Source organism: Triplophysa dalaica, chromosome 15 (assembly GCF_015846415.1).
Source record: "Triplophysa dalaica isolate WHDGS20190420 chromosome 15, ASM1584641v1, whole genome shotgun sequence".
Lineage (NCBI taxonomy): Eukaryota > Metazoa > Chordata > Actinopteri > Cypriniformes > Nemacheilidae > Triplophysa > Triplophysa dalaica.
Window position 1 is genome coordinate 11,212,667 of NC_079556.1, and position 26,088 is coordinate 11,238,754.

Here is a 26,088-nt window from a genome sequence, read left to right on the forward strand (position 1 = left end):
TTTCTGTAAGATCTATTTTAGCTCTGCCTGAAGCGTAAACAGGAAGTCGTTGTTGGGTGCTTGGTGCTTTTCAGCCGCATACAATAGCCGACATGCACAGCAGACTGTATGAGGAAAAAAAAGCCCACTTATTGAAAATGAATCACAGTGCTCAACATAGCTGCTGTAGGTAAGGAAGCCCTGCCTTTTAATTCAAAGTGTGAATTTTGCTTTTTTGCTTTTTGACATGGTTGCACAAACTGAAAAATATAGTCTTTGTGTAAAAAAATACAATTTAAGAAGTTGTACGTTAACTATGCAAGGTATGCAACCTTGGTAAGCATACATTTCCCGTATTAATTACTTAATTAGCAAAAATGTGGAGTAAAAAAGAGCTTACTGCATGGAATATTGTATCCCAAAATGCAGTGCTCTTGATATTTAATGTGTGTGAGGGATAAACCTGTCATGACTTTTAGCATCTCTTTCTTGACTTATTTTTAGATTGAGAATCAACGACATTGCCAAGTGGGCTTACATGCACACTGAATGTGCCTTGGTTTACTGGCACATAAAAAAGACAGAGAAATACAATAAATAAACAGAAAAATATATTCCTAATTAGAAAAATAAGAATATTAATAAATAATATGGAATTCTAACATTAATAAAGCTATGCTTTAACATAATGTTAAATGCTGTCTCATTTGTAGTTATAAAGATATAAACGCTGCTAAATGAATAAATAATAATTCAAATAAAATGAATAATACAAAATATAATACATTATTATAAAAAAAATCTTAGATGATCAAATGTCATGTGAGTAAAATAATGAGGTCATGTGATAAGAATGTAGCATACAAAACACGATTTAAAATAAATAGTATGCTATATACAAAGGTTACTGTATGGAATTTAGTTAGAGCTAGTATTTCATTTTGAACCTTATTTGTGCTTAAGGAGCCCTTCCTTTAATCCATCTAACACACTTCATGGAAGGGCTGGATCCCAGCATCGTGGGCCATAACACACTCTCAGGTGGCGATCACACAAAACGCGTTTTTGCTGTTAGACGCGCCTCTTTTGAATTGTTTTGAGTTGGCAGGGAGCGTTTTACACGCTTCTAATGTGCGCCGGGCACCTCGCATTTTTGGCAGAGTGCTCTGAGCGCCTGAATTTGCTCAGCTCTGAGCAGAAAAGCACTTGACAACATGCGCATTATTCCCATTGTCCAATCGAATCAAAGGAGAGGCGGGCCTTCCGATGTGGTGACGGAACTTTACACTTGCGTCCAGAGTCTGCAATGATGAAGCTTGTGTTGGCTGATGTGGGTTAACCAAGCAAGATCAGAGCAAGGGCCCTCTGCTTGTACCTTTTAAAGTTTCTGATAATATGACAGTTATCGTCAACTAGAGCACTCGCGCTATAATCCTTGACTGACGGAACAGCTTTTCGGTGGTTACCTAGCAACATAAAAAAACGTTATCCAATCTTTTCAAAGAGTCAAGCAAAAGTGCAGCGCGGGCGCATCTTGCGTCTCCAGACATGAAAAACGCGTTCTGTGTGATCGCCCACTTAGGGAGCACTTTTGGCTGCCAGGTGAACTTTTATTTTTATTATTATTTTATATATATATTTTATTATTATTATGCTTCAGATACAATTACAATAAGGCATTTTTAATTTTTCAATAAAATGTATTAAGAAAACAAGAGCACAAACAAAACAAAAAAGAAATACACCCATCCAATTACAGAGTGAAAGATAATTAAATAAAATAAGAATTTTAAGAATTATAAATAAAAAAATCAATTAACATACATAACATCAGGATCTTCTTAAAGCTCAAATTCTTCAACCAATTTAAATAGTTTTCTTCCAACTTTCGATTTAATTTTACTTAAAGATTTACAGTAAATCCAAAATTATTTTTGAAATATCAAGAACAATGGTAATAACACTTATGAATATGGAATTTCCCCAAAATAAGGATATTATTTATCGATAATCCAAAGTGTAACTCTTTCAAAATAACTCCAAAAAGTATATCACTTTTGGAAAAAGCCAACAGATCAATTGAATTCTTTAGCCACTCATACAAATCAGACCGAATAGCTGTACTGTATTGACAATCAAAAAATAAATGTGCTGTTGTTTCAATTTCTAAATCACAAAACGTACATATATTATGATCAATATTAAACCTATATCTAAGAAATTCTAACGAAGGATAAAAACAATTGAATACTTTGTAATGTACTTCCTTTGCTTTGGGGGGTACAGGAAAGTTTTTTAGAGAGCTCTTTGAAAAAACTGAATCACATTATTTCGATTACACTGAGCTGAAAATGTATCACGAATTAGTAAAGTTCATATTACTTTGTTTGGAAAACTATTCCTAATACTGCCAGGCCAACTTACTTTCTTTAAAAAGAACTTCAGCACCAGTGATCTACCACATAATTAACATGATTCATAAGAATTATCTGCTGCTCCTTAAACAGTGTGATTTGAGTTCTTTAGACTCACCTCGCTCAATCTGTGCCTGTATCTTCAGTACAGAGCCCATGAGGGGAGAACATTTGCCTGTAATATCAAGCATGTCAGTTGGCCTTTTGAAAAGAGCACATCAGATGCTATCACTTAATGGGGATCGCTTTCTCCTTTTATTGAGGCGGCCGCGATGCGAATTGCAAACGACGGCGTTATCTTCTAAACGAAAGGCGGCACAATAGACTCCGACTCCGAATCAGCTTGAGTCGCTGATTAAACAGACATTAATTTCCTCATTTCACACCTATCGCTGATAGCATAACAACTCTTGATAGGTCAATTTCAGAACTAAGGTTTAAAAAAGGTCCTGATGTAAATCGATTTGAACCGCAGGCTTTTTTCTAATGCCCTGTATGTTAATGAAGACCATTACTGTGTCTGTTTGTGTCCAAGAATTTGTTTAAATAATGTATTTAATAAACACATTATTGATTTCCTCATCGTGTTTGTAGACACATGCTGTGTGTGGGGGGGTGTCCAATGTTATGGTATTAGATATTGTCATAGTTTGACCGAGAGCCAGGCTGATCTGATATCTCCCTAAGTGCATTTTAATGAATATATTTGGAATGCTGTGATATACCATAGAGATGTGTAAGCCAACAATGTTTCAGAGAACGCCTTTTCACACAAAACTGGGTGTGCATCTTCCATTTGTATCAGACTCTTCTTATAATTGTGTTACTGTTACAGTTACAGATGCTTCTGCTAAATGGGTTTCCACTATTTGCCCCCTTGGGAAATTTGACAAGTCACCTATTTTACCCATTTTTTTACCAACCATTGCTGAATGCTACTTGTTCACAACAAAAAGAATCCAACCTACACCAGTGGTTTTCAATAGGGGGGACCCAAGTGACTTTTAAGGGGGACTCATATTTTGAAATTAGACACAATGAGCATTCAAATACATTTACAAAAACAAAAAAACACGGTATTTCTTATTATTTTGCCATTTTTATTATGAATACACTTTTTTCAGTTAATGTGAAGCTCTAAAATATTTTATTGTTTAAAAATGTTTTTGTGAGTGAGATGGAGGCTTTTGAATATTTAACAATGGGTTCAAATGGAGTCAAAAAGATTAAGAACCCCTGACCCACAGTGTTTACAGGAACAAAATATAACCACAATGTTAGTTTTTCCTATTGGCCAACACAAATCACATTAAATCCTATAAGGATGGGTGTTCATATTATTTTATTAAACGTGTTAAATGCACTGTATATTACTTTGAATAAATGTGTCTGCCAACTGTAAAGTTTATTTCTTCTCCAGACTCCAGTATTTTAAAACATTCCAGAAGGCGAGAGGATGAGAGGTGCAGACAAGACAAGCAAGTGCTAGAGATTTATTTTCTGCAAGCGCACTACATTGTACTTTTTTCATAAGTGTGTCGAAAGCATGTGCGTTTTTGAGAGGACGGCAGGCGTGTAATTTCGGATTAATTTGCAACGTAATCAGCATCTGTGTTCATTTTTTGCTGAATAGTCATGGAGAAGATGTGGTTTCGCTTATTGAATGTTTAAGGAGAATTATGAGTCAGATGCTTAGAGACAGAAGTTAAAGTTTCAGATGCATGCAGATATTTGGATTGAGAAATTTGTTTTAGATGTTTTTACGAGGACAAGTTTGTTGTTAACTCATACAATGGCTTCAGTCTAACTCTTACAAGGGCTTAAAGAGTGCAGTGTTTTTTGATGTTTGCCATACTTCCCAATTGAAACAAAGTTGTTTGAATTCCTTGCCCATTTTTCATTTAGCTACAGCTGTGAAAACGACATTTCATTTTGTCAACATTTTGCAGTAAACTAGCATTAGATGACTGTAGAAAGGTTCATTAAAAGGAAGGAAGGAGGCGGAAACCGGAAGACAGTTAAACAAAAAGTTTTAATATAAACAATAACAGCTGGCGGCCCTTCACGGCTGACTGCCGGCGAACACAACAAATCACACCAAAAAATACTTAAGTGAAATGTGGCAGCCACCACACTGTTGACTGCCGAACAAACATACAAAGTAAAACATGTTCGGCCCCGGTCCTCTCTCCTCGACGGTCCGGTCGCTCGTTCTCTTATATGCTCCCGATCTCCTACGTGATTCGAGACCGGTGCGCGCACACCTGGAGCTCATTAACAATTACTCACTGGTCTCGAACCACGGTCTCGCCCCGCCTACTCCACTACAATGACTTCAATGCTAACAACCAGAAACCACATGCTTGGCTGCGCTTGTGTCCTCTCTTATCTCAAATTCTCATGCAGCACTGTTTGTGAGTGGACTGGCAAAGACACTTGACACGCTCCCCAATTCATCCCAGTCAAAATACTTGCTTTTGCTAGCTCTGTTCCGCGCCATGCCAAGCCCTCTTAACCCACTTGACCTGATGCCAGCCTTACCAGCTTACTATTGAAAGATCTCCACCCCCCTTCATGCTGCGAAGCTCCAGTGCCGATCCCTCTTTAAACCAAAGCCTTTTGCTCTGTCATTACTATTCAAACCATCAGCTGAAACAGCTCATTGAACAAACTACTTTGTGGCTGAAATGTTTTTTCTGGATCATTAGCTTTTTCTCAGGGTATTTAAAATACAGTATGTGTCACTTCTATTTGCATATGTCATGACTTTTACTTCCTCACGCCCCTACTGATTGCTCTCTTTTAGCTTTAATCCTTTTAAAGGTGGCATTTAACTCACACATAGCCTCTTTTTGGCCAACCTTGCGGCCATAGTGTTACTTCTGGCATCTGTGAGGGGGGAAAAATGCTTTTTGGGGCTCAAGGACTTGTTGTTATTGTCAATCATAAATATGCATGCATATGTGTTATTTTTGTTATATAAAGACAGGAAAACTGTCGATCCTTAGTGCATTCGGACATGAGTAGTAATATTATTAGCAGTGGTGTTGTTGGTCAGGGTGCATTGGGGACACAAACCATAGCATGAGGACAGACCCATAACCCCCCTGTGAGAGTCAGGGCAGACACCCCCCACTATTTCCATTGCGCTTCCCACCACAAAAACCCCAAACAAGACGACACATACCCTCCGGGAGCACAGATGTTCCTGGCAAACCGTTTCTCCTCCCCACACCTCCCTCCGTCCTTCCCTCACGTTTCCGCTCTTTCATCTGCAGACAGTTTATTTTGCTTTACTGGCTGTGACAGAATCATCTCACTTCTGAGTCATGACTGCTCGATTCAGGCCAGTGCTCCCGCGTGTGCTCGCAGAAAACGAGTGGTAAGATTGTCTTTGATGAACTGGGGCGGTGGGGAAGCGATAGGTCCCGGTGGACCGAGGATGGGTGGATAGAACAGAGGTGTTAAAAGCTTTAGAGTTCATCGGCGAACTCTTCAAAGACGTTCGGTCAAAGGTGGATGAAAGTGAGATTGATGTGGTGTGCGACTGTGCGTGTGGCCGGTCATTTCTGCACAGTGCTTTTGAGAATCATTTTTGATGTGAATGAAGAATCTTGTCATTTGATGGGTAATATTAACCGTGTCTGCCTGGTATAAACAGTACCACCCTTCTGAAACAAGCATGACTTTTTATGACTTTGTTGGGTGTTTGGACTTCTTTGTCTTGGACTACCATTCCGTACATTCATCCTTATATAATGTATGTTCAGCAGAGTGAGATACTTTAATATTACACATGAAATCAAAATTGGTAATTTCTCTATTCAACTTCAGACTACAGGTAGCCACGCCCACTTAATCACAGTGCACAATTTATCAAATATATGAGATGCTTATTTACGTTTACTTGTAGGTCCATTCAGATTTTAAAGGCCAGTCAAATGGCCTCTACTGTTCTCCAGTCAACATGTTGTGATAATAGTGTTTGTGTAAAATAATAATAATTGGATGTGTAGACTAGGTTTTTCTTTAGTGTCTGCATGTTCTTTTCTTTTTGCTTGTAATGTCTTTTATTTTGAAGTCGTGTTTTGTAGTCTTGTCCATGGTCCTTGTAGTTTTTTATGTTACCTGGCTCTAATTGTGTCCAGGTGTGTCTTGTTACCCTGATTAGTCTCTGTATACAGTACTTCACAGTGTTTGCTATTGTCTTTGTTGGCTATTGTGTCTATGTTGTGGGTCTTTTTAATGTACTGTATTTGCTGCTTTTGGATTATATTTCACATTTGGATTACTTAAAGGGATAGTCAACCCAAAAATACTAATTCTGTTGAATGAATTACTCACCCTGTAGTTGTTCCAGACCTGTATAAATTTCTTTGTTTGGTCAAACACAAAGAAAGTTTTGGAAGAATGTTAGCCACAGAAAGTTCTGGGACATCATTGACCACCATAGTAGAAAAGATTATTGTATCTTTTTTGTTCTGTTGAACACAAAAGAAGATATTGGAAGGAAATTAGGAAAGCAAACCGGTCTGGGGCACATTTGGATACCATTTTTTTTACTACCATGGTAGTCAATGATGCCCCAGAATTGCTTGCATTCTTCCAAATATATATATTGGTGTTCAACCGAACAAAGAAATGTATACAGGTTTGGAACAACTACAGGGTGTGTTAATGATGACAGAATTTTCATTTTGGGTGGAATATCCCTTTAAATGAATAATCCGTATTTAGATACTTCATGTTTGTGGTGTATATAGTTAATGACTTCATCCATGATGATCTTCCTGACAATCCATGTTTTTCCAGTAAGACTTGAAAATGTTCCAAAGAGCATCATGCTTTAAAGAAAGAAAATCAGATTTTTTGTTGAAAATTTGCCTTCGTTTGATAGGTGACCTAGAAAAGGGTGAAATCATGAATATTTATTTTTTTAGTTTATATAACTCTTGTCTCTTAATAATTCTAAATGCGTGTACTTTGTTTATTTCCGGATCTAAAAGAAAATTCCTAGGTTTAAAATATGGTCTCTACTAATATGGTAGCATAGTCATACTGAAATTTTAAAGTATAATTACTAAATGGGACCACATGCTATAATTGTTCATGCAGCAAGCGTCACGCCCATAAACCTTATGTTTATTAATGTTTTAATCCCATCTTCGCATGCTAGCACAGTCTTGCTTCTCAAAAATAACAAACTCAAGGACACTCAGTTATTCAGTTGTTACGCATATTTATGAATGCATAGCAAATACACACTTTGTTGTTCTAGTTGTGTGTGTATATTTCTTTTTTTGGAGGGGGGTTAGTGAACTGAAGATACCGGCAACAGACCATGAAGAATCTTCCATGCTATTCTCCAGTGAGCAGTGCATGGACCCAAATGAGTTGCGTTAGCTCTCCTCTCGGATCTCCAGAAGTCTCACTTCCAGACTAAGACTTTCATGGTTGAATATGACTGGATGCTGCTCCAGTCTGACCGTAGACGCGGTAACAAAATCTGAGGTCATGCCTGGCACTCGTGTTTATAATCGTGTATCGGACGTTTATGAATGAACATGAAATGTGAGCTGTCACCATAAGGGCTTATGCTTAGATGGCTTAGCGGTCTATCACATAGAGAGCGTTTGAATGTTAATGCCACAGCGGAAGGTCATATGCTAATTTGCTTTTGTTTTCTTCTCATGTTTGTTTTGTGGAAGCAATGCCATTGTCGGCTCTTGGAATTAGAATTCTCATGACTTTCTGCATGGTTGGGTCAGTGGGGTCTTGCCATTATGCTCTATGTTTGGCTATAGTCTCTCTAACATTGTTTCGCTTGCTGTTACTAAGTTGCCCCCAAAATATTGCCCCCAAAATTCACTTGAAAAGCCTGTTATTGACTTCAGTAGCCAGTTTTGTTGTTGTGTGTTGATGATGCACATGCCAACGTGTTGAATTCATTGTCTTTATCATCTTCCCTCTTCTTAACAGGTACCCGTTCCCCACGGTGTTTAGCACCTGTAGTAAAAAGGATCTGGTGGCAAGTCTGGAGAAGGGAGTGGGGATGTGTTTGTATAATATGCCTGAAGTGAAAATGCTCTACGGGGGACAGAAATGTGGAAATGGATACATAGAAGAAGGAGAGGAGTGTGACTGCGGAGAGCCGGAGGTATGAAAGACCAACACACATCAAAGACCTCTGCACACCACAACAAAGTATTTCGCTGCTTGCTTATAGCTTTCAGGATTTATTTCAGTTCATTCTGAATCCAGTTCCAGTTTTGGGTAAAATAATTTTTCAAATGCAATTTCATTTTCGCTGCCTCATTTGTGCAGTCTAAATGTGTGTTCCCACCAAACGCGAATGAAGTGTTAAGCACAAGTTATTTTCGGCGAGAATGACACAACGCAAATTGAGCGTTTTGGGCGTTTGAAACGCGCGAGTTGAAAAATCTGAACTTTGGCAAAAATTTGCGCCACGTTAACCAATCAGGAGCTTGCTCTAGTAGTGACGTAGCAAGTGGAGGCACAAATCGCAAACAACAATGGAGGACAAAATCATTGTTGCTGTATGTGGATACCTGGAGCTTTACAAAACGTCTTACATTTATCGAAACAGGAATAAAAATGAACTTGATTGTAAGAAAGTGAGTGAGGAGGTCGGACAATCTGGTTGTAAAAAACTTTTTACTCAATTTGAGCTCCATATATATATAAAAGAGAATGGAGCCGCCTGGCGGACGCCCCTCCCATGATGCGAATTCCCGTCTGTTGTGAAGTAAATTTCACGTGCAAATGCAGCAAGTAAACTCAAAATGTTCAAGCGTCCAACTACGTGCGAATTGCCCAATTTATTTGCGCAAGTCGCGTTTGGTGAGAATGCTCTGTTAGGCTTGTAACATTTGCCCTGACCTTAAACCTGACTTTAAGAAGCCAGCCAGACAGACGTTTGGAAAACCACAATACCTTCGTATATGTGAGGCTGAGTTGACTTCAAGTAGCTGCCCTTAAAGGAACAGTTCATCCCCTAAAAAAATCCTTCATTTATTTACCTCCCCCATTGACTACTAAATTAGGGAAATTTGCTTTATACATTTCTTTGTTCTGTTGAACACAAAAGAAAATCTTTTGAAGAATGTGGTAAAGCAAACAGTTCTGGGGCACTATTGAATACCATTGTAATTTTTCCTACTATGGTGGTCAATGGGGCCAAGAACTGTTTGGTTACAAGCATTCTTCTAAATATATTTCTCTTTGTTCGTTCATCATAATAAATAAATGTATACAGATTTGGAACAACTAGAGGGTGAGTGTGGTGAGAAAGGCGGGACGAGAGCCGTGAGGCGGGGCCGATGGCGTGAGTGATAGTTGGAATCAGCTCTTCGCACACCGGTCCCGCATATCTCACTGAGGAAATCGAGAGCATAATAGGACGAGCGACGAGACTGCTGAGGAGAGAGGACCGGGCCCCGGACATGTTAAAGTTTGTGTTTATGTTCTTGGCCTTATACTTCCGTGTTATTGTTTGTTTATTTTGATTAAAGTTTGTTAAATGTTCGCCGGTTCCCGCCTCCTTCCTTCCCAACTTTGAACTGTATTACAGTGAGTTAACGATGTTAACACATTTTGAGGGTGGGTGAACTGTCCCTTTAAAGCATGCCAGAAATATTAAAAAGCCCAGACAATATTGACACAGGGACTGGCATGCTTCTATTCATATAAGATATTACATATTACACATGTGTGAAATTCCAGTTTGGAAAACATTTATCTTTTAACCATTGCTGTCCTTGCCATTCAAAATGTTTCGCAAGAAGTGATAATACATTGTGATATCCAAAATACCGACCTTGTCAGGATTTAATTACATTCGATTTAATTTTCATCTTGAATCCGTTTTAATTAAATGTTGGCAGTTCCATTTAAGCTTTGGCACAAAAAGTGACATAAAGGCACTCTTAGCTTATGAAGACCCAGTTGGAATCTAGTCTGCTGTCCTGTTTCTTCTTTGTTCTTACATAAATACAATGAAGGTTTCACTTCAAAAGATGTAAAGTGCAAGGGCTTAAAAAGTCATTGTGTCATTCCTGCAACCGCTTCAGTGAGATGAACCAAGAATGACTTTATTTACTTCTGACCAGAGAGAAAACGTTCTAGTAGAGCACGTCTTCTGAAGTTAAATCATACACATGTTAAAAGCTTAGCTACTTTAAGGCTGTAATTACCCCAAACTGTTATTATGAGAGCAGAACAGACCCGAGGGAAACAACTAGGGCTAAAAATCTTAACTGTAAGAAAGTTTGTGTTTTGGAGAAGCACCCTGGCCTGTGAGCTCCAATGATCTCACCAGGGGAACGAGACAGGAAGAGACAACACAGGGTAAAGAGCAGGAAAAGAAAATAAGCAGCAGGATTTGAGTGTTAGGTACTGTAGAAGGATAAGAGAAGCCCCGCCCATCATCATCTGACAAGTCGCTGACGTAAAGCTTGGAGAAAACAGCAGGTCTGTAAAGAGATTTCTGTGACTCTGAGGAATAGTTATGGGCAGTAGACCGACCAAACCCATCCAAACGTTCAATGCCTCTCCTACCACAGTATATACCAGGACCTTGTTAAAGGGGAGAAGAAGGGAAAAGAAAAGTCTCAAAAGACATGACGTGTGTGACGTAGAAAATAAAATGTTATGGTTTGAGGTCATAATGAGCTTCTTTACTACCTTTATGGAAGTACAAAAACATAACTGACAATTATTTTCAGACTTTAAAACAGACTTTCTCTCTCTCTCTCTCTCTCTCTCTCTCTCTTCCTTTCTCATAATAATTGTCTTCTTTCCTTCTATTGTGTTAGGACTCTGACATCCCTGTCATTTCCACTTAGGGTCATTGATGATGTCACTGACTTCTACACGTACACGTACACATACAGTACGTGCTCAGTTCACTGGTATCATAAGTTCAGAGTCTGTCAGAGTAACACACCTCATTTTTTTTTATCAGAACATTGCATGAAGCATTAATGTAAACCAGACGTGTCAACGTACACGAACCTAGAGTAACATTTCCAAACATATTTTCGTTTCCATGGATGCAAAGAACTGGTGGACAGAGGGGGTTTTCCTACTAAACCCCACACCTGGAACTAATATCCAACATAATGATCGTTCTGGAAGAAGCTTCAGTCTTTTTTATTACTTTACATTGTTTTTTTTGTTACCCTTAGTTGTCTAATCTTATATTACAAGGGTCATATCCTGTGCTGTTTAATTTGTTTCCCTAAAGTCTACTCATATGTTAGTTAAGGTTTCCTGAACCAAAACCAATGTTAGTCAAGGTTCAATGCAGCCAAGCAATCATAAGTTTGCCTTAAAGGGATAGTTCACCCAAAAATGCATTCTGTCATACTTTGCTCAGCCTCAAGTTGTTAAACTGTATAAATGTATTTGTTATGTTAAACACTAAAGAAGATACGGTATTTGGAGTATGTGGGAAACCAAGCACACTGAAAAACTTTGCTGTAGTTTTGCAGCAGGTTTGCCAGAAACTTACTGTAGATTTAATTTTACAATTTTGTTTTAAACATAAACTTACCTAGTTCTTATTTAGTCTTTCATGAAACAAGACTAAATATCTTAGATCACTTTTCTTGTTATCTGAATGTGTTGTAATTTAAGAAGTTTAAAAAACTTTAACAAAATAAAATGTCATTTTTTGCAGTGTTGATGTGCTAATGCCAGTCTCTTCCTCATTTTGAATCTCAAAAGTCAAAGTGTTTTTATTTTGGTTTAAGTTAAGTTTAACTCAAATTGAAAACAGATCTAATAGGAAAGTAATTAAATCTACAGTAAATTGATGGCAAACCTCCTGCAAAACTACAGCAAAGTTTTACAGTGCAGTTCTGGGGCACCATTGAGTATCGCAGTAGTTTCGTTTCCTACTATGGTAGTCAATGGTGCTCCAAAACTGTTCAAACGTTCTTCTAAATATAGTTTTGTTTAATGGAACAATAACATGTACACAGATTTTAAACAACTCGAGGCTTAAATGACAACAGAATTTGTATTTTTGGGTGAACTGTACATTTAAATGACTCATTTACACTTTATTTCTGGCACTAAGTATCAAACAACATATTCTGTTGCTGTACCTTTAAGACTTAATAATGTAAATTACCTTGGTTATGATTGACTTATGATTATTCCATTAAAAAGAATCTAAACCGTGATTTTCTGATACAATCCCTTTTAAAGCCATTGTCTTTTCGTCTTTCTTCAGGAGTGCATGAACCCCTGCTGTAACGCCACAACCTGTACTCTCAAAGGAGATGCTGTTTGTGCTCACGGACAGTGCTGTGAAGACTGCCAGGTACTTTTCAAGATCCCCCCTTCTCCCTCATTCTCTCTTTCGACGTGTGCAAAAGAAAGGCGTGGAAATCGCATTTTCATTGCACCATTAGTAAGTGCAACATGAACCGGCGTTTGCGCTCCAAACATAGACACTCACTTTCCTCTCGGGCCTCCAGACACATAAATCAGTGCTCAGTTTACTTACTGACTGGCGACAGAAGACAGACCAGAGCCCTTTGCTCTGCTCCGTTACCTCGGGGACGGACCCCAGAACAGGGCTACATTTAGAACAATGCTCTTCAAAGCGAAAGGGCTTGTCTGGTCAGGTAGATGCAGGACTACCGCAGTGCTTTTGAACTTTGTACATCTTTAAATGAAAGTAATATAATGGTACAGGAATAATAGTGTAGTATAAGTATACAACAAAACATCCTCTATTTAGTTCAACACCCTTGCACTTTGAGTTCACTCTTTTCTTATGTGAAACCTTTTTGATATTTGATGTATTTGTGTATGTGCAGTTAAAACCAGCAGGGACTCCTTGTAGAGAGGCCAGCAACTCCTGTGACTTACCAGAATTCTGCACGGGTACCAACCCTCACTGCCCTGCTAACGTCTACCTGTATGACGGGCACGCTTGCCACAGTATAGATGGTTACTGTTACAATGGCATCTGTCAGACTCATGAACAACAGTGCATTACTCTCTGGGGACCAGGTTGGTACCGCAACAGGCTGAATGTCAACATGTGTTTCGCAGCCCAGTTTATTTGCATAATTGACGGGAATGTTAATGAGGACGTATTTAATGATTTTAATCAGTGTAAAACGGAGCCAGACTTGAATGCAGGAATATATTTCTTAAAAAAAACATGCTGGTTGAATTTGAAGTAGCTTTAGTGACGTCGTGAAAAACAAAATGTCATCGACGAGGCGGAGGAAGTTATTACATTTTGATGAAAGATTGTGTGTTTTTTATGGTTTGTACTGATAAATCACGCACTAAAACACCATAAGTATTGATAGATGTACGGTTATATAGGCATGTGCTTCATTAATCATCCATTTTTGACTCTGGAATTCCAAATGTAGCAACTTCCTGTTGAAGTCTACAAGCATTCAGACAGCCAGCTTGAATGGTACTATGAAAGCATACAGTGATTGCTGTTATATATTCCATATGTCTGATCGTTCCCCCATACAGATGGATTTACGGCACAGCTTGACATGTTAGCATCTTTCATGTGTTTATAGTTTATACACAAACTGAAACAAGATGGAAAAATTGTCATATTTCACTCTATGGCGATGGATACACTCCCTTTGTTTTTATTTTTATCCTTCCTCTTTCTAGGAGCGAAACCCGCCCCGGGGATCTGTTTTGAAAAGGTAAACTCAGCAGGGGACCCCTATGGGAATTGTGGGAAAGACTCCAAAGGCTCATTCGCTAAGTGTGAAGCAAGGTACTGTCAGCATTTGTGCATGCTAGTCCACGTCTATTGTAGTAAACTTACATTTCAGATGATGTATTGGCTGAATGTCTTTTTATACACTATAGCTGTTTTGTTTTTTTGTTGTTGTTGTTGTTGTTAAGTATGATTTAATTTGTTTATTGATACCATATGTTTACTCCATTTGAATTGATTTTACTGTTAATTTTTCTTTAACCTTATATTCCTGTAGTTTTCAATACAAAATTATATTTATGTATATAATTTGCAATAATACACTAATTAAAACCAGTGACAAAAGCCTAAAATTCAGAATATGTAGTCTATGCGCAACACTTTTCTGCAACATTTTTTTTAATAAAGAATCATGATGTGAAATGATTGTTGGTTGAGCTTGTCTAGACTCATTCACGTCACACGGCGTCTAATTATTACGGGATGCCCTATCAAAAATCTTGTAATGAATGTCATTTTATTCATTTCTGCGAAGCCTGTGACATTATCACTCAGCCACTGTGGCAGCCCGTGGTTTTGCCTGTAATCTCCTGTCACAATTAATTAAACTCTGCGCTCTTCACACGCCTGAGAGGTTGTGAAAGGGGAGATTACAGCAAGACAACAAGATCATTTTTTTCGCCAAATCATACAACGCTTCAGTCATTTTATCACATTTAACACTTTTTTAGATGCTCACTCATTTTATTGTGTGATTGAAACAGGGATGCAAGATGTGGAAAAATTCAGTGCCAGGGGGGTGCCACCAGGCCAGTGATTGGGACCAATGCTGTTTCCATAGAGACAAACATCCCTCTACAGGAGGGTGGGCGTATTCTGTGCCGCGGAACTCACGTGTATCTGGGTGATGATATGCCTGATCCAGGACTGGTGTTGGCTGGGACTAAGTGTGCTGAGGGCATGGTATGAGAATAAAGATTAAAAGAATAAAAGAGATAAAAAAATAGAGAATAAAAAGACGAACATACAAATTTTATCTTAATATTTTATTTTACTGGTCTCTTTGTTTCTCTCTCTCATCATAGATTTGTTTGAACAGACAGTGTCAGAACGTCAGTGTGTTTGGAGTGCACAAGTGCTCGAGCAAGTGTAACGGAAAAGGGGTAAGATTATTGCCTGTCTAGAAAAAACTGATTCTGATTGGAAGAGCATGCAAGCAAGATATGAATAATTAATGGTGGACTGTTTTATTATCAAAAATGTATGCAAACCCGGAGGTGGTTACACTGGTAGACCAAACATATGTTACAGTAATTTTTAGTTATTTTTTATCTATAAAATTGTTATGACTTCAGGTACAATTTGAAACATTAGGCAGCAGAGCTGCACAAATGAGTCATCTATACTTCAAGCCCCGCCCACAAAAACATTCCTTTCATTACAGTGTAGGCATTTATAATTGTACAGAACTGATATGTACAACCTATTTTTCAAACAAAGTATGTAGTTGAAAAAGGTGCAAAGAATTTCATTCTAAATAAGATATCAGCATCACCTAGCGTCAGTCATGAGTCTCATGACTTTTCCTAGATGCTTGATGCCTTATATACATATTTAATCCAACCTCGGTCAAATCGCTTCACGCATGCCGGGTGACTTGTAGCTGCTGTACTATCAATCACTGTCGCCCCAATAAAGTTCTAGCAGTCATATTTAATTCATTTGCATTCCATTCAAAATGTCATTCATCATCTTCTGGCTCAATTGCGCATTCGCATTTACCAACGAAGCGCGGGAATACGAACGCTAACAGCCTTCCGCACCTTCTGTCAGCCCCGCAGGGCGCGCCCATGAGCGTGTAATGTTTTATTTCTTTCCTCTTGTTACGCTTCCTAAATTGGGAACGGGTGTCAGCTAAAGCATTGGTGATGAATGTTTTCTTATGAATCCTTCACTTCTGTCTGTAGGCTGTGCAATTACATGATTCGAAAACATTTGAGATATCATGTGGCCAAGGTTTATTTCCACAATGATATTGTGCTGCAACACAAATTGTTGTTGTTAGTGTGTTTGATTTGGTCTTTTCATACCAACATTAACATCACAAATGTGTATAAAAAATTGAACTCATTTTAAAATGGAAAATGTATTTTAATATACAAAAACAGACACATCATTTTCCGATCTAACTATCGAGCGACATAAATCAAGATATGCGGGGATCCCTGACGTATCCCCCTATATCCCCCTGAAAATGTGAATGCACTAGATTGAAGGTTTGGAAATGGAAACAGTGGCATCCCGATTATAAAAAAAACACAAAAATAGTCCATATGAAGGAATTTCACACCACTGAACATCTTCAGCATTGAACTGCAGGATGATTTGTTGATCATGTCTGTGTTTGACTACATTTGCTACATGTTTACAGGAATGCAACAACAAGAAGAACTGCCATTGTGAAGCTGATTGGGCACCTCCATTCTGTGACAGGGTCGGGTTTGGCGGCAGCGTTGACAGTGGACCAATGAGGCTAGCAGGTACATTGGTGCTTTTGAACCATTCATCCGAGCACTTTCACAGTACTAACACAGCATGATTCACATTTTATCATAGTGATGCATGTAGACTTTCCGTATGAACTGCAGAAAGTGTGAACTAGGTCCTAACCACTTCTTTCACCCCCTCTGTGACAACCGCACCGCAGGAAGAACTGTACAACCCAAAAGTACAATGTACTTACAAAACCCATTAAACGATTTTTCTGTGGAAAAGCATGAGAGCATTGACAGAACACATCATTGATTTACTGTTGGAAGTCTGAGGCGCTATCGTGTTCATTTGTTCTTCGGCGGGCACTCAAGAATTTTGAGAAAAGCTTGTAAAACTGTCTTCAATCAACGCCTTCTGAGACTTTTCTTGCTAACCTGACTTTGACTTCCTGTCTTTCTTCTCTCTGTGCTGTTCTTGTGCCGTGCTGTACAACAGATGTGCGAGTGTGTGTATTAATGTGCGTGCTGTCATATGTGACAACAGCTGATGGTAGCGCCGTGGTCGTGGGCGCGCTGGTCACAATCGTATGCTTGCTGTCGACGGGGCTGATCGTGTGCCTGAGGAGGAAGGCTTTGCTTCAGATGTTCTGCATCAATAAAAAGAGTGCGCTTCATAAGCTCAGGTACTGTCACCGCAGCGTTTTCAAATATCCAGGATGGTTCAGGACTCTGTTTTCAACTGAGGATTTTACAGGGTCTTTAAAGTTTGTACCTTTAAAATAGTGTATCAGGTACAGCAGACTTCTGCAGGTGTGCGCACATTTCTTTGCAACACATACAAATATTTTTGCAACAGTTCTGAAGCTTAAAACGACAAATTATACAAAATATGCATTTCGTTAACGCATTTATGGCAGTAAATCTGTGCAGAACAAACTACAATATGTCGTCATGACGACAGAGATTAAAGTTTTGATATTCTTGTATAATATGTTTAGATCTATAAGTTCTATACAGGCAAGGTCAGTAAGCAAAGATATAACAAGAGTCTCCAACCAGCTGGTTTCAGAAGTAACAACAACATACGTAAACGCAATGTGGCCCCAACTTATCTTCTGGTAGATCTCCGCAAAGAATCAATAACTGTTGAGTAGTTTTTATTTAATTTGGTATTAAAATAAAGTAATAAATAAGTAATAAAATTACTATACGATAAAATATAAATTAAAATGAATATTGAATTAATATAAAATAAATTGTTATAACCAAACATAGAAAGGAAGTTAACTTCGGGCCATTTTTAAAAGGCACTGATGAAACATAGATGGTTCAGTTACATGACATGCATATATTTGAGTCCGGGGCCATGTTTGCATTTGAAATAACTTTATTCATAACTTGATAATTTATAACATGTTCCACATTAGTCTATAAAAGCTACAATATTTATTTTTATTTTTATCAATAAATATATACATTTTTGATCTTTTGGTATGATTTTGTCCATTCTCTGTAGTCCTTGAAAAGCGAATTCTCACTTGGCATTGAACTTTGAGCTTTATCATTTTGCAGAAATTATTCATGCTCTAACAGCAACATTACACACTGACTAAAGTTTGAAAATTGACATCACGGGGAATGGCACCTTTAAAGTATCTTTTTGAAATATGGTTTTTAGTAGCTTATTTTGACATTGACCCACATATGCATTGACCCAGATATGCATTCACCACTCTCAATTGTGTCTGCTCCAATGATTCGCCATATAACTTTCCGTTAATTTAAATCATTTTACAGATCAGTTGGGCGGAAGCGAGCACCCAACCCCCCACAAACTCAATCGGTCTTCAAGTTCTCACCTCAGCACAAGCCCCTCTCATTACCTCTACACTCCAGGAGTGACAATGTAAGTGGACTCTTGTACATGATCCATTAGTACCTAATACTAGTAAAGTATCTATTGTACCTCTGGGACTGTTGTCATCACATACACATGCACACAAAATCCCACGCTTGCGCTTTACAAATGTGGTTGTACAATTGCATCAGTGAACCATCTGTAAATGAAAGTGCAATGCATCCGTTAAAGGATTTAATACTGTAGATTTATTCTGAATGTAATTTTATGTTTTTAAATTGCTAAAAATCGTAGCCTGTTGACTGTCACCCGTTCCGTATACGGGACACCTAAGTTTGGGTCAATATTGTGCATGTAATTTCTAATCGAGTCATGACAAACTATATATCATTGGAGAGGTCTAAGACTCTAGAATACAGATTTCTTGTTTTAAAATAATTTATGTAGGAAGGGTAATTGATTCTTTTTTATAAAAAGTGTGCTTAGATTTTTGTTATCCTTTTGCGACCCATATTTTTTTAAATGTATTTTTTAATCAATGTAAAACATACACATTTATTTTATTTATTTATTTCAATAAACCTAACAACATACCTTTTTGTGTGTGTGTGTGTGTGTGTGTGTGTGATTTTTTTTTCAGCTACTTTTCTTTTTTCAAATGAGACCAACCGTATGTCTGTATTCCAAAGAATTCATGAGTTACCGCCATTTTAGTTCCAACATGTGTTTTCATATGTAGGCTCAAAAAGGGCTCCGATAGATCCAAACACCCTGGGCACAGACCTACAGTTACATTTGTTACTAGGATATTTTAAAAAGTCGTTAAAAATGTACCAAAACAACACATCAAGTCAGACCAAATGGTCTCCAAACTTTTTTATAAGGTCTTGCATAATCTAGCGCAAGAACGTAATCAAATGGTTGTCAGAACACATTTTTACAGCCCTATTTACAAGAAATAACAAGATTTTATTAGATCTCCGATTTCATAAATCAGTAGCCCAAATGTTACCTTCACCAGCAAGGAGCTCATGAGATGACTCACAGCATGACTATGCCTGTCCGCGCTAATTCATCCCTGGCTTTCTGTTTGGACAGAATGACACAGAGGTGCGTAATTGATTTATAGTCCCGCTTTGTCCCTCAAAGAATATTAATGATATTCTGTATTGACATCCAAAACCGCAGACATGCGTTTCAATGCATTTTTTGTTTTAATTCAGTGTGATGCATTGAGTGGAAAACAACAGCGCTATTGAAATGGTTCTGTTGGGAAGTGACGCTTTTGTATGCTTCGAAGGAGATTAAACCGCTCTCTGATTGGACACTTGCCATAGAGGTGTGTTCAAATGGCAAAGCGTTGACCTGATTGCTTGATCTGGCCGTTTGTTCGAGAAATGCACAGCTTTTTGTTAGGCCCACATGTTTGCGTGTGTCTTCATTTGTGTGGGTGCCATACCAGACAGCTGTAATGTATGAATGCCTTTGTGAAAATGGTATCTAGATCAGTATTGGATTGTATGTAGCAGGAGACACAAACTGATTCCTCAAAAGGTGCTGGAGATTGGAAGATAACTTCTTTGTACGTTCACAGAATACAAGCTTATCGATATTGCCTGCCATGGGCTAACAAGGCTCTCTGGGTCCTATCTGTCAGAGAAACACAGTAATAGAAAGAGAGAGAGGGCATGTGTTACAGATTGTATCTGTAGTGTTTTGAACAGCTTTATTTTAACAGATACAAATAAAATTATCTTTTTTTACCCAATGCACAATAGAAAATGTAATGGATTTAATGGTTCAAATGGAAATTGTATTGATGGCAGAACACAAAAGAAGATATTTTGAAGAAATATAACCAAACCCGGCACCCATTCACTTCTATAGGTTGGAAACAAAACCAATGCAAGTCTTGGGTTCAAAACATCTTTTGTGTTTTGCGGAAGAAAATTTATCAGGTTGGAAATGACTAGATGGTGAGTAAACGATGACAGAATTAAAATTTTTGGGTGAAAAAGCTGTTTAATTGAAAAAGCTAATCGCATCTTAATGGAAACCATTAGAATTTCTGTGATGGTTACTGTAGTGGAGTAGGCGGGGCGAGACCGTGGTTCGAGGCCGATGAGTAATTGTTAATGAGTGCCAGCTGTGCGCGCACCGGTCTCGAATCACGTAGGAGATCGGGAGCATATAAGAGAACGAGCGACCGGACCGCCAAAGAGAGAGGACCGGGTCCAAACATGTTTGTATTTGTGTTTTGTTCTAACAAAACATCCCTTCAGGGCCGACCGCAGGCTGTTTTTACTTTATTAACTGTTTAAATGTCTTCCGGTTCCCGTCTCCTTCATTCCCTACTTTGAATCTCTACATTGGTGCCGAAACCCGGGAGGAAGGAGAGACATGCTGTCGGAGAGTCCTCGGTGGTTCTTGGGAAACGGAAGTGCACAATGCGGCCCCCACCAAAGCTTCGGTGCGACGGCAACCTTTGCTGCCGTGCCCCTGGTTCGAGGTGGGGTGCTTTCGTCCAAGCGGGAGCGGGGGAGTTGCCGCCGTCCGCCAGATGCCGGAGCCTGCGTCAGTCCCCCGAGGGGAAGGAGCAGGGGGCGGGAGTGCCGAGTGCGGCCTCCGTCCGCCAGACGCCGGAGCCTGCGTCCATCCGCCCAAGGGGAAGAGCAGGGGACAGGGAACCCGCCCCGACTCCCCGATAAAGGAGGAGCAACCGCCGGCCGCCAGGGGGCGGACGGTCGAGCCGTCCACCGAAGCCCCAGGGCCACCGCAAGGCACCGCGAAGGAGAGTACCCCGGCTGGTTGAGGACCGAGCGGAAGCATGTCGGGGAACCGGACTATAATTTTTTTTTCCCTCTCTCCCCTCTCTCTTTCCGGTAGCTCCGAGGGCTCCCATCTCCGCTTCTCGTCTCGTCGCTGCATATCCCCCACTCCCTCCCCGAGGGAGGAGGAGGGAGCATGCACAGTCTGGGGGTACCCCGGCCTGTGAGGGGTGATGGGGGTATGTAGTAGAGTAGGCGGGGCGAGACCGTGGTTCGAGACCGATGAGTAATTGTTAATGAGCGCCAGCTGTGCGCGCACCGGTCTCGATTCACGTAGGAGATCGGGAGCATATAAGAGAACGAGCGACCGGACCGTCGAAGAGAGAGGACCGGGCCCGAACATGTTTGTATTTGAATTTATGTTTTGTTCGCCGGCTGTTATTTCTTTATTAAATGTTTAAATGTCTTCCAGTTCCCATCTCCTTCCTTCCTTACTTTGAATCTCTACAGTTACTATTGTGTTTCTATTGTGTGTGCTTTTTTTGGCTGGGATATTAAAAACTTGGTCAATTACATGGTTTAGAGATCATTATAAACAAATGAACCAAGATTAACCAATCGGAATTGAGTATCCCAGTGAGCTCATGTTGAATTGTTTTCTCTTTGTAAACTGTCTGTTTCTCCACAGTCATCTCACCCCAGCACCGAACCTCTCCTCCCTCCACACAACTTCCACAGTTTACGTCGGCTACACGAATTCCCTTCCCGGTGCCAGCCTATCCATATCAGCCACCCCATGCCCATCACACTGGGTGTCGGCATGACAACGGGCCTCCAGTCTCTGCCCGCCGTCCCACCTCACAGGAATCTGCTCGCAAACTCACATTCCTCTGGCGGAACGACAGGCATTCACACACTCCCGCGCCAGCTGCCCTACACAAATCACCAGGTGAGTGCCATCAGCGACAGATTATCTGCTTGTACTGTACCTGCGATTCATACTGGAATACCCAGTCAGTTAGAAGCGATAATAAGTCGAGCTTTGTCAAGTGTCAAGTGTGTAAAACTTTATTAAAATGAAAAACATGTTCTGCTTTTTGTTTTATCATACTTTCTCTGGTTAAAACATGATATAAGCAACCACAAATACAGTTTAATTCTGTATTGTCAGACAGAAAGAGTTTGGCTAAAGGGTCATGGAGGTTTTAGCTCTGCTAGTGCTGGGTTACACGAGATCCATTTCATAGCTCTTAAATCCAACAGCAGATGCAAAAACCCAGAGGACAGAGATAAGATAACATTAGCAAGCACGTTACTCTTTCCACCACTGTATAAATCACATGAATTTTCCATATGGAGACAGAACCAGTTAAAGATAAGACAGGGAAGGAAAATATAACAGCGGGACAGAAAACATGGGCGACTGAGGGAAAGTGATACGGAGGACAGAGATGTGATAAGAGGGGTGCATGAGAGCTGTCCTATGAGATGTGTGGAGGTATGTGGTTTAGATGATAAGTGCCGCTGTAGGACATTGGGGGGATATACAGCTATCAGACGGCATAAATAACATATGGTGCTCTGAAAGTACCAAACTGTGGCTAGGTCCAGCGCATGATGTACGACCACAAAGACTTTTATCTTGCCCAAAAAATGAAAGATGCACGGAAAGGCCCATAACCAAAAGTACACAACACAAGTCCCACTATTGAAAGAATAACTAACACCTAAAAGGGCTTTGTGAAAATACAAGCTTCGCTTCACATTCGTTTTTAAAATTTCAATAACTTACCGCATCAAGGACCTACAAAAGTGCATGATTGTTGACTGAAACTATTCTGCCATTATGCCACAGTTGCTGGCGATAGTTTAACAACCATTAATACATTTCTTTAATCACAAAACACATTAAATGTCCTTTCAACTCAAATATATAATTAATTCTTGTACAGTTTTTGCTTCTCAACAATAGTGTTTCATTAAGCCTTTCCCTTTCAGAGCTCAAATAGCTGTGCCACACAATACAGATGATGACCTCATTAAATCTTTCTTTGTATGCTGACCTCATGGAAAGCATTCGCATTATTGAAGCCTTTTACATAGAAAATCAGCGCTCACCGAGCGCTCTTTTCTACTCCACTGAGTTCACATCTGCTCTGAAAGCCGTGAAACATTTTCACCTTTTAGGTGCTCTCGCAAAATGGCCTCACGGCTCGTCACACCACCTTGCCCTCGTGATTAAAAGGTCTTGTACTGCCGTAATGACATTGCTTTCTCTTGAGTGACATTTTACACAGGAACAAATCACTTCAATATAACGCTCAGAAACTTAAAAGACGTGGAACAAAGGATGCTAGGTTTAAAGCTGAAAAAATAAATCAAATGTGGTGAAGAAATACAAGCATCTGAGAAAAGCCTCCAAAAACAATGAATTAATGGAAGCTTGAAATTGATGGCATCAACTCACTATAGAAAAAAGGATGATTTTTGCCGTGCCGTGTGGATTTGACAAGTTTTTCTGAGTGTACACAAATCGAGACCGGAAAGCTGTGAAAAACGAATCAGCTGTACACCATGACCTCATTGTGAAAGTAAATTGGTAACATATGCCGATTGAGTCGGAACATATATGATGAATTGGGTGTTGGCGATTGGAACTGCAGCAGTTTTTGTGTCGTAATCGTGTAGAGGGTGTGATAGCACCGCCATCTAGTGGCGGGACGTTAACGTTATTTCATTGAGATTCATGAGTTTGTTGTCAAATGTACAAGAAACACTCTATTCGACAAAGAAATTTTACTCTGCGAATCCAGACTACGAGGTGAAAACGACAAAGTTAAAATTGTACTATGTGCTAGTGCAGGGGTGTTCATGTATAAGTGTGAATGTACAGTGTATGTAATGTAAACATATTTTTCCACATTATCCTTTCGCATCATTTGGTGTATCAATTGTTTTTTAAATTTTAAATTTTTTGTGTGCAATCTTGTATGTTCCATGCACAGGACCCCGATAAACCCAATCCCCCACAAAAGCCACTTCCTGCAGACCCCTTGGTCAGAGGTCACGGAGTGAACCGAAGCATTTCCAGAATGGGTGTCCCTGGATCTCTACCCATCCCAGTTCCAACAGTACCAAGACCACCTCCTTCATTACCACTGCCGAACAGGTCAGTCCCATAAAACTTGTCATTTTTTTAGCCAAATCATTTATTTGAACTCAAAGCTAATCTGTACTTTTGCATTGTAGACCTCTTCCAAGATTACCACAGCCCTTCTATGAACACTGACACATGGACACCCACAACACTGAGGGTGAATTTCACCAGCATCTAAACACACTTGTTTGCACTATTAAAAAACTCTGTTAGACTATGTTGACCACTCTTGCAGAACTCCACGGAGAGTCTCATAGAGAAGAGGGCTGACTCGACACCTTGGTGCTGTGCCTCCTTGAAAAAGGTGTTACTTTGTCCTCAGGTACTGCAGAGCTATTTAAGATGTATATTTATTGCGAAGACAACAGATGTACTGTTCTTGACACTTTTTTACTGTATGATTATCGATGATTATTGTGACTTTTTATTACAAGTTTTGATTGTTTTTTAAATGGAAAAGCAGCCGTGTTTTCATTTATTTCCATAGTTTTGTTTTGTTTTGTATGTGGTAAGAATGATGTTAGTGTTTAAAGATTAAACCAAGACTTGCTTCTAAATTGACACAGACTGGAGTATATGCAACATACAATCTGGATGATGAAATTGCCGTAAGAGCTCTGTGATAGAATCAGCCACAAAGCGCATAAAAAGTTTACACGATTACTTGAATGAGGCATGTCATAAAGGATAAAGTGATGAGAGCCATCATTGTTCAATCACTGTTCAGTCAGCTTTGATGTTGTGCTTCGATGCTTCTGGGCATCCACAAACCAACTTTTCACAAGCTACAATATCTTGAAATGGTTGTACATTTCATGTGTGCTTTCATGCTCCTTAATAGTCTAAGCAAGTATCACTATTACACATCATTTCATTACGTGATTTCGACAAACAAAGATTTTTCTTAAGAAAATGTGATAAATATTTGAAAAGCTCATTTGCAAAAATCGACAACTCGGTTTATAGAAAAAGAATAAAAATCATGTTTTTTTTATTGTGCATTATAAGTAATATCAATTAAACGGCAGCTGGGTTGTTTTGATAAGTTAATAATAATAATAATTCTTATATGCAAAATTAATTATGTCTAACTTCTAAATAATAAAACACAATAAAAACACGATTTTTGAAAATTATAAAAACTGCGTTATCTTTTTTTGCAAATGAACTCTTAAACACAGGGTTGTGGTTTCTTTGTGTTTTTAAGATGTTCAAAGACCCACAGGTGATGAGTGAAATTGTGACACTACAGTCCTTACAGGACAGACCAATCAGCATCCAGCATTCCTCCAAAATCTTTGAGGTCCAGCACCTGTCACTCATGTTATATGCTTGTAAACACTTGACATTCTGTGAAAATTCTTTTGATACTTGAGGTAAAAATTGTAAACATTTTCAAGTCACAGTAGACTAGCCATATAGCAGTTTTTTATTTCATATGGTATCACTTCAATGAAAAATGTTGATGATGAAAAATTTGTAGTAAATGTTGTGTTTTCACATCTATGGCGATCTTAGACATAAAGTTGTTCTCTTTCACATAACTCTCTGTAGAGCAGAACAGTTATTCATTAACTCCTTGACTTTTGTTCAGCTTGGTACTTTACCCTGAAGGTAAAATTACGCCACTAAAATATTACCTTTTTCCCACGTATAGTCGTACTTCTTTTCCAGTGTTGTTGCTGT

The 26,088-nt window shown here is 39.1% G+C and overlaps 1 protein-coding gene across 1 annotated transcript in view; it reads left to right on the plus strand.

Moving 5' to 3' along the window:
• Positions 1-25,724, plus strand: part of adam12b (ADAM metallopeptidase domain 12b) — a 79,005-nt gene extending 53,281 nt beyond the window's left edge. Inside the window, 12 exon segments of the mRNA XM_056767502.1 lie at positions 8,373-8,550; positions 12,652-12,741; positions 13,244-13,439; positions 14,076-14,184; positions 14,892-15,090; positions 15,213-15,290; positions 16,559-16,667; positions 17,164-17,302; positions 18,417-18,525; positions 21,934-22,194; positions 24,251-24,414; positions 24,495-25,724. Of these exon segments, the coding sequence (XP_056623480.1) occupies positions 8,373-8,550; positions 12,652-12,741; positions 13,244-13,439; positions 14,076-14,184; positions 14,892-15,090; positions 15,213-15,290; positions 16,559-16,667; positions 17,164-17,302; positions 18,417-18,525; positions 21,934-22,194; positions 24,251-24,414; positions 24,495-24,534 (1,672 nt within the window). The 3' untranslated portion in view covers positions 24,535-25,724.
• Positions 25,725-26,088: the final 364 nt, after the last annotated feature.